The sequence below is a fragment of the Chrysemys picta genome, chromosome 7 (assembly GCF_011386835.1).
Source record: "Chrysemys picta bellii isolate R12L10 chromosome 7, ASM1138683v2, whole genome shotgun sequence".
Lineage (NCBI taxonomy): Eukaryota > Metazoa > Chordata > Testudines > Emydidae > Chrysemys > Chrysemys picta.
The window spans coordinates 33429224-33441986 of NC_088797.1; the positions used below are offsets into that span (position 1 = coordinate 33429224).

Consider the following 12763-nt stretch of genomic DNA (forward strand, 5'->3'; position numbering starts at 1 on the left):
TGCCTGTGGGATCCCTTGCCCAGCACTGAGATGCAGCCCCTGCACAGGAGTTAGGGATCCGGGGGGACGGGGGCGGGGGAGGGTTTGGAGTTGCACTCCCTAGATACTCTGGGATTCCTTGTTGGCCCTGGTAACTGGGCGAGGGGATGGGGAGATGCGTTGGGGGGCCGGGTTCCCCCATGGAGATCAGATGCCTTTCTCATCTGGGACCACAACTGAGAAATCAAATATACAACACACACATCCCTCACAGACACAACTTGTATTTACAAGCAACACAACACACATCAACATCCAAAAGAGCACACATACACACTGTACTTACACACACACACGTGCCCCATACACACACACCCCATTCACGCACTCTGAGCACGCATGCTCACACCACTCATCCACACCACTCACACACACACACGCCCCACTCATGCACTCTGCACATACGCACACAGCACCACGCACTCTGCACTCATGCACACACCACTTGCACTTTGAGCACGCACATACCACTCACGCACTCTGAGCACGTACACACCACTCACACACTCTGAGTGTACATACACACTACTCACGCACTCAGAGCACGCACACACACACCACTCGCACTCTGAGTGTACACACACACCACTCGCACTCTGAACACGCACACACACACAGTGCTCGTGCATGCTCACTGTACACACATTCACAATGCAGTCATACATACCACATACCCACCCCACACCTCCCACATGCACTAACCTCTGCACACAACCTCCACAGACTCACCTCCATGCACTGCCTTCACCACACAGCACATACGCACTATACTGACACACCAAAGCACCCCCACCCAACAATCCCTCCATAGGAATCACATTCCCTGCCCCCTTTAACTCCCCATGCAACCCATCCCCCAATTACTGCATGGGGGACAGACAAGGGCAACACCCCCTCCCCATACTACCCCCCTCCCTGGTCTCTTAGACAAGCTGCACAAAAATCACAATCAAATTGAGGTCACAACCCTGCCCCCAAATGCCAAGGCTACATCCACAAGTGAGACAACCCTCAAGGAGTAGGGAGAAAGGGGACGGTCCAGAGCCCAGGGAGGAGGGGCTTGGGGGCAGGAGGGAGAGCATGGTGGCTGGGAAGGCCACAGAAGTGGGGGTGCCTTCTAATTTGTGTGGTGCAGTCTTTTCCACCCCCAGGGCAGGATCGCCCCCTACAGACTATTCCAGTCTAGGAGAGCAATGGGGGGGGGCTTTATGGGCTGTGTTTGTGGAGATTGGGAAGCTTTCTACCCCAATATCTCAGTTCTGATCCAGTCCTTCCCCAACCCCCTCAGTCATGCACAGGATCCAACACGTACCCCCACCCCGCCCCAGCGACAAAGCGGTGTATGACCCCTCCTCCCGTGGGGCAAACAGCCACAGAGACAGACTGCTATTACTGTGCTCTTACCACACACACAGAGACAAACCCTGGAGGGCTGGGGGAACCCCAAGACAACTGGCGATGCCTAGCTGTAGGGGCAACCCCGAGACAGACACCCCGGCAGTAAGTGACCCCTTGGGATCCAATTCACCATCATGTAGGGGGAGCACAGAGCTAGGGCGCTGTTGGAACACAGGGGAACCCCAACCCAGTCACCCAGGAGCCCCCCAAGTCCAGGCACTTCTCAATGGACCCCCACAGGGCAAGGGAGCAGGAAACAGACCCCCCCATAGCAAGACATGAATTTGCTTCTTGTAGCATGGCCCCAACCCACGCCATCCACAGCCAGCACAGGGAATGCAAAGGGGTCACTCACCTTCCATCGTGTGCTCTTCTGCCAGGGACACCCCCACAGACGCAGCCAGACAAACACACACAGAGAGAAAGAGAGGGAGTTAGTGAGGGGGGGCCAGGCCACCAGCATAGGCACACACTTACAGATAACTAGGTAAAGAGACCATAGGGAGCAATGTTGCCCCCCAGGGGGGGATAGACGGTAGGGGGCCACGCTGCCTTTGGGAGGTGGGGATAGAAGGTAGGGGGCCACGCTGTCCCGGGGAAGGGGGAAATAGGCTGGAGGAGCACAGTGTGCTGTGTTCTCCAATCCCCCAGTCCTGCCCCACAGTTTCCCCACTGTGGGCTTCCCCAGGGCAGTGGGCAGGACGGGAGCCAAAGGACTATGGTGGGGATCTCCATGCGGAGCCCTCACTCTGGCCCCCAGACTCCCCGGGATGAGGTTGGTAGGGTCTGGGGTCCCAGTTTATAGACACTAAATCTCCCTTCCCCACACCACAGTGCCAGAGATATTGGGGGGAGGGGTTAGTGAGGGGGGAGGGGTGACAGGCCAAACTAATCATAACAGGACAAGATCTGTGCAAGCCAATGCCCCCTGGTGCCCCTCACCCCACCCACATCCCCAACTATCCCAGCCTGGGCTCCACACCCAGCCCTGCCAGTGCCCCTCACCCACAGCCCCGGCCATCACAGCCTGGGCTCCACACCCCGTCCTGTGGATGCCCCTCACCCCCACCCACAGCCCCGGCCATCCCAGCCTGGGCTCCACACCCAGCTCTGCCAGTGCCCCTCACCCCTAGCTCTCTCAACATGGACCCATCCCAGCTCCCCTCCCCCCAACAGTGCTGCAAACCCCGCCCCCTGCAGGTGATCCCACTTCCTGACTCCAGCCCCACATGGCAGCCTGGGAGCCCACGGAGCAAGGGTGGGGGCTATTTTGAAGGAGCTGGGTTTCATAGATTCTAGGACTGGAAGGGACCTTGAGCGGTCATCGAGTCCAGTCCCCTGCCCTCATGGCAGGACCAAATACTGTCTAGACCATCCCTGATAGAAATTTATCTAACCTACTCTTAAATATTTCCAGAGATGAAGATTCCACAACCTCCCTAGGCAATTTATTCCAGTGTTTAACCCCCCTGACAGTTAGGAACTTTTTCCTAATGTCCAACCTAAACCTCCCTTGCTGCAGTTTAAGCCCATTGCTTCTTGTTCTATCCTTAGAGGCTAAGATGAACAAGTTTTCTCCCTCCTCCTTATGACCCCCTTTTAGATACCTGAAAACTGCTATCATGTCCCCTCTCAGTCTTCTCTTTTCCAAACTAAACAAACCCAATTCTTTCAGCCTTCCTTAATAGGTCATGTTCTCAAGACCTTTAATCATTCTTGTTGCTCTTCTCTGGACCCTCTCCAATTTCTCCACATCTTTCTTGAAATGCGGTGCCCAGAACTGGACACAATACTCCAGTTGAGGCCTAACCAGTGCAGAGTAGAGCGGAAGAATGACTTCTCGTGTCTTGCTCACAACACACCTGTTAATACATCCCAGAATCGTGTTTGCTTTTTTTGCAACAACATCACACTGTTGACTCACATTTAGCTTGTGGTCCACTATAACCCCTAGATCCCTTTCTGCCGTACTCCTTCCTAGACAGTCTCTTCCCATTCTGTATGTGTGAAACTGATTGTTCCTTCCTAAGTGGAGCACTTTGCATTTGTCTTTATTAAACTTCATCCTGTTTACCTCAGACAAGTTCTCCAATGTGTTGATTGGGCTAGTTTCAGAAACGGCCGTTGCTCTGGGGGAGGAGCCCTGTCCTTGGCTGGATGTGAGCCCTGCACAGAAGGCTCTTTTGATGATGTAAACTCCTGGCTGAGCTGCTTTGGTGGGGCTATACAGGAGCCAGGAGCTCACTCATCTTTGCGAGTGCCCTCCCTGGGAAAGGGCCAGGACTCCTGGATTCTATTCCCAGCTCAGGGGGAGTGGGGTCTAGTTGTTAGAGCAAGGGGTGGGGCTGAGCCAGGATTCCTGGGTTCTCTCTCTGGCTTTGGGGAGGGAGTAGGATCCAGTGGGTGAGTGTAGAGGGCCAGGTCTGGCGGCAGGATGCCTGGGTTTGACCCTTGGGCTTTGCACAGAGCTCAATGCGGGACAGACACTTTCTGCTGTAACTAAATGTTTTGTGACCAACCTTTATTATTTCTTTAGTCTCTTACTACCATTCCCAGACTCACTGAGTGAGGAAGCATGAGGCCTTCTGGCACCAGGGCTGGGACGGTAGAATGCTGCAGGTGTGCATTGAGGAGCACTGGCAGAGCTGGGGGGGAAGCCCAGGGCTGGGTTAGTAGTGGGCTGCCGGTCAGGACTGGGGGGTACCAGCAGGCCTGGAGATGGAGTCCTGTGCTGGGATAGCAGGTGCTGCAGACTAAGGCAGGCCTCACCTTGTGACCACGAGGGCTGGAGTTTGGCGGGCTGCTGAAGGAAGGCCATGTCTGAACAGTGTGACCAGCCACACCCCCCAGACACAACACATGGGGCAGGGCCCAAGGCTCCCACCCCTCAGCACAACCCGTCCCCTCCTACAGAACGGAGCCAAACCAACAAGTAAAGCAATTCATAACAATGGACTAAGGAAAGGAGCTCACAGCCAATAACTGGGGTGAACAGGCTAACCACAGAGCCCTCCCCCCTTTCACGCTGGCACCAATGGACCCCTCTGTGACGAACTGGGACTGTTCTTACTGTGGGCTTTGAATGCTGACAGGGGAGTGTGGCTAGGATAGTCTGCATTGGGGGATGGGAGACTGACCGAAGGAGAATACCTGAGCATGTAACATGAGAACCTAGGAAGGGGTTAGAGGCCAGGCGACACCTTTGCCCGGGAAACTGAACAAAGGCTGTGGAAGGGGTCGCTGAAGGGAGGGTTTTTCAGAAGCTGGCTGCTGAGTTGGCTGGGAGGCAGACGGGGCTCTGACCTCCCAAGGGGGCTGGGGCGCCCTGGGACCCCAAGATGGACCTAACTGAGGGGGGTCCTGTTGTCTGTGCCTGCAAGACCTATCTTGGACTGTATTCCTGTCGTCTAAATAAACCTTCTGCTTTACTGGCTGGCTGAGAGTCATGGTGAATCGCAGGAAGCCGGGGGTGCAGGGCCTTGTGTCCCCCCACACTCCGTGACAACTGGTGGCAGAGGTGGGATCTACTGCACCCTGTGGATGGCGCTTCCTGCAGTAAGTGACTGGGGAGCAGTAAAACGAAGGGGGATCGACGGGGACCAGGCGGGCTGAAGAGTCAAAGAGAGACGGTTCAGGCGGCGATTAACCCCTGGGAGTGTGTGACCAGAGAGAAGGACTGTTGCAATAACAGGGTTCCCTGGGGGATCGCAGCGAGCGATCCCGGGGCGGAGGAGTCTGCAGCTCAACCCTGGCAGAGAGGTGGTGACCTGAAGAAGGGCTGGCACACTAGGGGTCCCCCTGGAACGGTGGAAAGCAGAGAGCACAGGCCGGCGAGTGGCCAGCAGGAGGATGTATGCTAAACGCCTTAAGAGCGACCTGGTGGAGCTGTGCAGGCAGCGGGGGCTGCGCATTGGGAGGTCCACCAAAGAACAGCTAATTGCCCAGCTGGAGGAGAGGGATCGCTTGGATGAACCGAGCCCTGTCCCTGAGAGAAGCCGCCCGGCGGATGCAGCATGGGCCCCGGGGCCTGACATGGCTGGGAGGGGTCAGACTGCTGCCGAGGACATCCCGAGACCCGGCCTACCTATACCTAGGGGAGGGGTTGGGGGAAGCCCAGTGAATACCGAGGGCACCCTGACCCCGGCAGCCAGCAGGGGATCGTCCTGGCGGAGCTCCCTGTCTCAGGAGCGGTTGCAACTGGAATATGACAGGGAGCTGAGACTGAAAGAGCTCGAGCTCGAGTTAAGGCAGCAAGAACTGAAGCAGGAGCGGGAAGAGAAGGAGAAACAACGTCAACATGAGCGGGACCAACGTCCGCATGAGGAGAACCAACGTCAGCATGAGCTGGAACTGGCCAGGCTGAGGAGCAGTGGGACCCCAGCTGCGGTGAGCGAGGGGGGACCCAAGACTGCAAAGAGCTTTGATAAGTGCTTCCTGGCCCAGCGTAAGGAAGGTGAGGACATGGATACCTTCCTGACGGCCTTTGAGAATACCTGCCAGCTGCTCCAGGTTGACCCTGCAGAGAGGCTCCAGTTTCTCATCCCCTCACTGGACCCCACAGCCAGGGAGGTGTACAGCCGACTGAAAGGGGCGGAGACAGGGGACTACGAACTGTTCAGAAACAGTTCGGGCTGACCCCTGAGATGTACCGGCAAAGGTTCCGGAGTCAGCGTAAAACCCGTGAGATCACATACCTACAACTAGCCAACCGGGTGCAGAGGTATGCCCACAAGTGGACAGCTGGGGCCCAAACTAAAGAGGACCAGCTTGACCTATTCGTACTGGAGCACGTGTATGAGCAGTGCCCATCCGACCTGAGGCAATGGTTGATGGACCAAAAGCCAGAGAACCCGCAGCACGCAGGCCAGTTGGCCGACGAGTTTGTGAACAGTCGGGCAGGGGATAACAGGGAGGAGTCCCAAAGGAACAGTCCCACCACAATGCAGAGCGAGAGTCACCATGGGACCTCCCAGCGAGGAAATATGGAGAACCCCCACCAAAGGGAAACATCCAGCGTCAGGTCCATCCGAGCCGCTCGAGGGGACCCACGGGACATGGGCTGCTATCACTGTGGCCAGAGAGGCCACATACGGGCCCAGTGCTCCAGACTCAGGGTTTTTGGTTTATACGGTGGGCACGGGGCTGTCCCTCCGGAGCGAGTACCTTGTTCCCCTGGAGGTGGATGGGAGGAAGGTCAATGGATACTGGGATACGGGCGCAGAGGTGACGCTGGCCCAGCCCGAGATGGTGGCCCCAGATTGGGTGGTGCCCGACACCTACCTGACCCTGATGCGGGTGGGTGGGACCCCATTCAAGGTACCTGTGGCGAGGGTACACCTGAAGTGGGGGGCCAAGGAGGGCCCCAAGGACGTGGGGGTACACCTGTATTTGCCCACTGAGGTGTTGATGGGGGGGGACCTGGAGGACTGGCCAAGCAACCCCCAGGGTGCCCTGGTTGTGACCCGCAGTCAGAGCCGGCGAGGGGCACTGCGCCCTGGCCTTGGGGAGGGTGCCTTGCCCGAGGCGCAGGACCCTAACCTGGTGGGGAGGGAACACCCAGGGACACGGCTCAGGGAGGCTGCGGCTTCAGGCCCAGCCGGTGGGAGAGAACAGGTGGCCATCCCTGTCCCAGCTGCTGAGTTCCAGGCCGAGGTGCAGAAAGATCCCTCCTTGCGGAAGATAAGGGACCTGGCCGACCTCAGTGCGGTACAGACCATGGGAAGAGGTGACCGGAAAAGGTTCCTGTGGGAGAAGGGGTTCCTGTACCGAGAATGGGCTCCCCCAGGGAAAATGGAGCCAGGAGGGTTCAGGAGGCAGCTGGTGGTACCCCAGAAGTATCGCCGCCAGGTGCTGTGCCGGGCCCATGACACCCACCTCTCAGGGCACCAGGGAACCTGGCGTACCCAGCAGAGGCTGCAACGAAGCTTTTACTGGCCTGGGGTCTTTGTTACTGTCCGACAGTACTGCCGATCCTGTGACCACTGTCAGAGGGGGAGGAAGGCCCAGGACAAGGGGAAAATGGCCTTAGGACCTTGCCCAACATAGAGGAGCCTTTCCAGAGGGTGGCCAGGGTAAAAAGGGGGACTCTGAACCAAGAGAGCCCGAATCACCGACATCCAGACTGGAACGCTGGGAGAAGACCCCAGCCCAGTGGCACCCCAGGGGTATTGGGGTGGGAAAAGGGCACAGGCCGCATAAACCTTCCCACATGCGAACTACGAGTGCCATCGAGGACCCCCAACCTAAGGGGGGGCATGAAACTGGAGGGGCCTGGTGTAATTCTTACCCAGGAATGGGAGGGATGCTGGGGCATCCACGGGAATGGGGGTAGGTTCTAACTTCCCCGGGTCACTGGCTAAAGTGACCCCGCTCAGTTCGGTCTCGAAAGGGGGAGAGATGTGACGAACTGGGACTGTTCTTACTGTGGGCTTTGAATGCTGACAGGGGAGTGTGGCTAGGATAGTCTGCATTGGGGGATAGGAGACTGACCAACGGAGAATACCTGAGCATGTAACATGAGAACCCAGGAAGGGGTTAGAGGCCAGGCGACACCTTTGCCCGGGAAACTGAACAAAGGCTGTGGGAGGGCTCACTGAAGGGAGGGTTTTTCAGAAGCTGGCTGCTGAGTTGGCTGGGAGGCAGACGGGGCTCTGACCTCCCAAGGGGGCTGGGGTGCCCTGGGACCCCAAGATGGACCTAACTGAGGGGGGTCCTGTTGTCTGTGCCTGCAAGACCTGTCTTGGACTGTATTCCTGTCGTCTAAATAAACCTTCTGCTTTACTGGCTGGCTGAGAGTCATGGTGAATCGCAGGAAGCGGGGGGTGCAGGGCCTTGTGTCCCCCACACTCCGTGACACCCTCTCCAGCCACCAGGACCAGGGACAGCAGCCAAAACAGCTAAGGGAGAGTGACACAGCTCCACCGGTGCCCTCAATCCCAACCCACAGCCCGCTGCCATCCCAGCCCAGCACTCATCCTCCAGAGCCCTGCCAGTGACCCTCAATCCCAGGCCTGGGCTCCCCGCTCCCCACAGCCCTGCCAGCCCCCTCAATCCTGACCTGCAGCCCCTTTGATCCCAGCTCTGGACTTCCCCCCCATATCTTTGTTGGTGCCCCACAGTCCTGACCCACACACACAGATCCCCCAACACACACACACTCTGCTCTCCATAAAATGGGGTGGAGTCAGGAATACTCTGCCCATGTCTCCCCACACCTGCCTTTGCCCCTTCCAATGGCTGCACTCCCACCAGCTGTTCCCAGGGACTGATCAGCCCTCGCCCCATGCAACATCATTAACTCTGTATGCAAATGATCAGGGGGGCGGGGGGGCAGGTTCATGCGCGGCTCTGTGCTCTCTTCCCCCACAGCCAAGTGCTGGGGTTGTGATAAGTCTGCTGGGTCAGTGTGTTGGAGGAGGGGTCATTCTCTTCCAGACCCCAAAGTGAAGGGGGGGCTGTGGTGGAGTAAGTGGTTAGAGTCTCCCAATGCACCCCCCCAGCATCTCCCAGATACTTCCACAACAGACACCCCAATGCACCCCATATACCCCCACCACAGATACCCCAATGCACCCCACATACCATCCAGACACCCCAGATATCCCTCACCACAGACACCTCAAGGTACCCCACATACCCCCAGATACCCCAGATATCCGCACCACAAGCACCCCAATGCACCCCACATACCCCCACCAAATACCCCAATGAACCCCAGATACCCCCACTAGAAACCCCAATGCCCCCAACTCTGCATGGCAGGGTGGGGGAGGGGTGCTGAGGCACCAGGCCCCTCTGGATCCTCCTTAGTGATAATTGAGCAAAATGAGCAGGGCAGGTGGCAAGAGCTGGTTTCCATGGCAACCCCAAACAAAAGGCTGGCCAGAATGACGTGTGCTCTAACACATGGCGGGAGGAGGATGGAAAAAAGGGGGCATCCCCAACCAAACCTACTCCTCCCCGTCACCCTGGGGGGAGCCAGGACTCCTGGGTTCTATCCCCAGTCCTGGGCAGAGAGTGGGGTCTAGTGGGCGCCTGGGAGCTAGGACACCTGGGTCCCAGCATGACCCGGGAGGAGACCCTTCCCCACTCCATGTCATGCCAGATGCGTTGTGGGAGGGAAGGGGCCATTCCCCCCATGGGGGCCAGGCACTGCGGGGAGCAGCCCTTGCTGGGAGACCAGCGCCCCCTGCCCCTAGAAGCCTGGCTGTTCCAATAGGTCAGCCCCTGCACTCCAGGCTCTGTGCCAGGCTCAGACTCTGCCCCCTGCCCCACCGCACGCCCTGCTGGGCAAGGGGGAATCTTGGGAAAGGGCAGCAGGGATGATCCAGTGAGTCTGGGGGCTTGAAACAGCCATCGAATGTGGAAGGCCGGGGTGGGGAAATGGGGCACATTGGGGCTAGGGAGAAAGGAGGAGACAGCGATTCTAGGCATGCACATGTGGGTCTACCTCTGCCTGTAGGTCTGCCGGAGGGGTGGGCACGCATCTGTCTGTGGGTCTGCGGGCTGTGTGTATCTGTCTGTGGGTCTGCAAGGTTTGCATGCCACATATGAATGGGTCAGTTCAGGAGCGGATTTACCATGAAACAAACCGTGCGGTGGCACAGGGCCCAAACGCCAGGGTGGTCCCCAAAATGCAGGACAAATATCTGACAACCTGTCCCTGAGTCCTGGCCAGCGGCGCAGCAGGACTCAGGCAGGCAGGTTGTCTGCATGCCATGGCCGGTGGCCCCACGTTGCTCCCAGAAGCAGCTGGCTTCTGGCACGTCTCTGTGCGCCCCTGGCGGGGGAGGGGAGGAGGCAGCTCCGCACGCTGCCTGCACCCTGGGCAGCGCACGGAGACCCGCTGCCCCCTGCCCCGCAAGGGGCATGTAGAGACGTGCCAGCAGCAGGGCTAAAGCAGTTCCCTGCCCACTCTGCCTCCCTCTGTCCGCGCTACTTCGCTCCCGGAAGCGGCCAGCATGTCCCTGAAGCCCCGGGGGAGCGGGAAGTGTCTCCGCGCGCTGCCCCCACCCTGAGCGCCAACTCCACAGCGCCCATTGGCTGGGAACTGCGGCCAATGGGAGCTGCAGGGGCAGTGCCTGTGGGCAGCGGTGCGCGGAAACCCCTTATTCCCCCGCCTAGGAGATGCTGCCAGAAGGGTGTGTGCACCAGTTGCTTTGGGAGCCACGCCGCCCGAGGTAAGCGCTGCCCCCCTGCCCCTCTCAGGCACCTCAATCCCCTGCCCCAGCCAAGAGCCTGCACCCCACACTCAAATGTCCTCCCAGAGCCCGCACCCCTCACCCCTCCCACATGCCAACCCCCTGCCCCAGCCCCAGCCCAGAGCCCGCACCCAGCACCCAAACTTCCTCCCAGAGCCCGTACTCCTCACCCCTCCTCCCACACCCCAACCCCCTGCCCCAATCAAGGTACCTCACTTTATTTTCATTTACTTCCCATTACTTATAATATAGGAGGAGGATGAAGAAAAGAATGAAAAACAGGGAGGAGATAAGAGAGAATGTTCTTTTTTTTGGCTGTGTCCTGAGGGGGGGGGGGCAAAAATGAAGCTGCGCACAGGGCCCCACTAACTCTAAATCTGCCACTGGGTCGGTCTGTGGAATGTACGTGGGTCTGTCTGTCTGCCTGTGGGTCTGCGGGGTGTGTATCTGCTTGTAGGTCTGCGGACGGGGGCTGTATCTGTCTGTAGGTCTGCATGGGGGGGACTGTATCTGTCTGTAGGTCTGTGTGGGGTATGCATGCCATGTGTGCATGGATAGGTTTGTGGGGTGTGCATGGGTCTGTAGAATGTACATGGGGTCTGTCTGTCTGCCTGTGGGTCTGCGGGGTGTGTATCTGCATGTAGGTCTGCAGAGCAGGGGTGTATCTGTCTGTAGGTCTGTATGGAGGGAAGGGGTGTTCCTGTCTGTGGGTCTGCAAGGTGTGCATGCCATGCGTGCATGGATTGGTTTGTGGAATGTATGTGGATCTGTCTGTCTGTGGGGTGTGCATGCGTGTGTGCATGGGTCGGTTTGTGAGGTGTGTGTGGAACTGTGGAATGTACATGGGTCTGTCTGTGGGCCTGCAGGGTGTGTCTGTCTGTCTGTCTATGGGTCTGTTGATGGGTCTGCGGAATGTATGCATGTCTCTGTCTGTCTGTCTGCGGTGTGGTCCCCCGCTGGCTTGGGCAGGAGCTCTGGGCTCCCAGACAACCTGTCCCCAACATGGAGTTGGCACATGCTTCACATAGCAGCTGCCAGGCAGCCCATCGGCACAGCACGGCGCTGCATAGGGGGGCATCAGGACAGCAGCACACAGCATGTTCACTAGTGGGTGAGACAGGCAGAACAGTGGCACACATTGCTCACTAATAGTGCTCAAGGGCCCATGCCCACTGCCCGCCCCATACAGGGGGAGCACGTGCAGTCCCCACACTCATGCCCTAGCGAGGCACACTGCTCCCCGGGCAACCCTCTTGACCAACCGAGCAATGACGGACATTGGCCCGACCCTCTCTCAACACGTTCTAGAGCCCTCACACCAGGGCCAAATCCAACCCCTCTAGTGTGCTCGAGCTCTGTTCTATGCTGCCACCCCAGGGCTGAATCCAATCCGCTCCACTGTGCCCAAGACCTGTGCTAGAGCCCCCACACTAGGGCTGAATCTAGACCGTCCTAAGAGAACCCATTTCAGGGCTGACCCTGACTCATACAAGATTCCCAGGCTACCCGTGCTTCAAGTAAATGATGAACCACAGCCCCCACCCCCACACTCGTGTGTTCCCGCACTGTGGGAATTCTCTACCGTGCACAGTGATCAGAGCGATGATGCAGCACAGACACAGACTCATAGACTTTAAGGTCAGAAGGGACCATTATGATCATCTAGTCTGACCTCCCGCATGATGCAGGCCACAAAGCCGTCCCAATCCTTTCCCTTAACTCTGCTGTTGAAGTCCCCAAATCCTGTGGTTTAGAGACTTCAAGTAGCAGAGAATCCTCCAGCTAGGCGGGGAGCTTGTGGTTCAGACACTGGGCTGGGTTGTATCCCAGCTCTGCCACTGACCTTGGGAGAGTTCTTCCCCCCTCAATGCCTCAGTTTCCCCTCCCACCCTTTATCTGTTCAGACTGTAAGCTCTCCAGGGCAGGGACTATCTCTCACTATATGTCTGTACAGTGCCCAAAAGAGACCCCAATCTCAGCCGGGTGGGATCTGTGCAGGGCCTGTCCTGCTGGGGTCCCTGATCTCAGCCAGGGTGAGGGGGTCTGTGCAGCACCCAGACCACCTGGGGCCCTGATCTTGGCCATGGGGGGGGTGGGGAGATCCAACCGGATCTCAGCCGGTTGGG

General features: G+C 58.2%; 1 protein-coding gene across 35 annotated transcripts in view; it reads right to left on the reverse strand.

Moving 5' to 3' along the window:
- Window positions 1-12763, reverse strand: part of NRXN2 (neurexin 2) — a 316444-nt gene that overhangs the window by 257155 nt on the left and 46526 nt on the right. For 30 of the 35 annotated variants that reach the window (XM_065553022.1, XM_065553023.1, XM_042849667.2 and 27 more), the window contains one exon: window positions 1793-1810. The exons of the other annotated variants lie outside the window; for them this stretch is intronic. In XM_065553022.1, the coding sequence (XP_065409094.1) occupies window positions 1793-1810 (18 nt within the window). The remainder of the gene's footprint in view (window positions 1-1792; window positions 1811-12763) is intronic. 35 annotated transcript variants of the gene reach the window in all.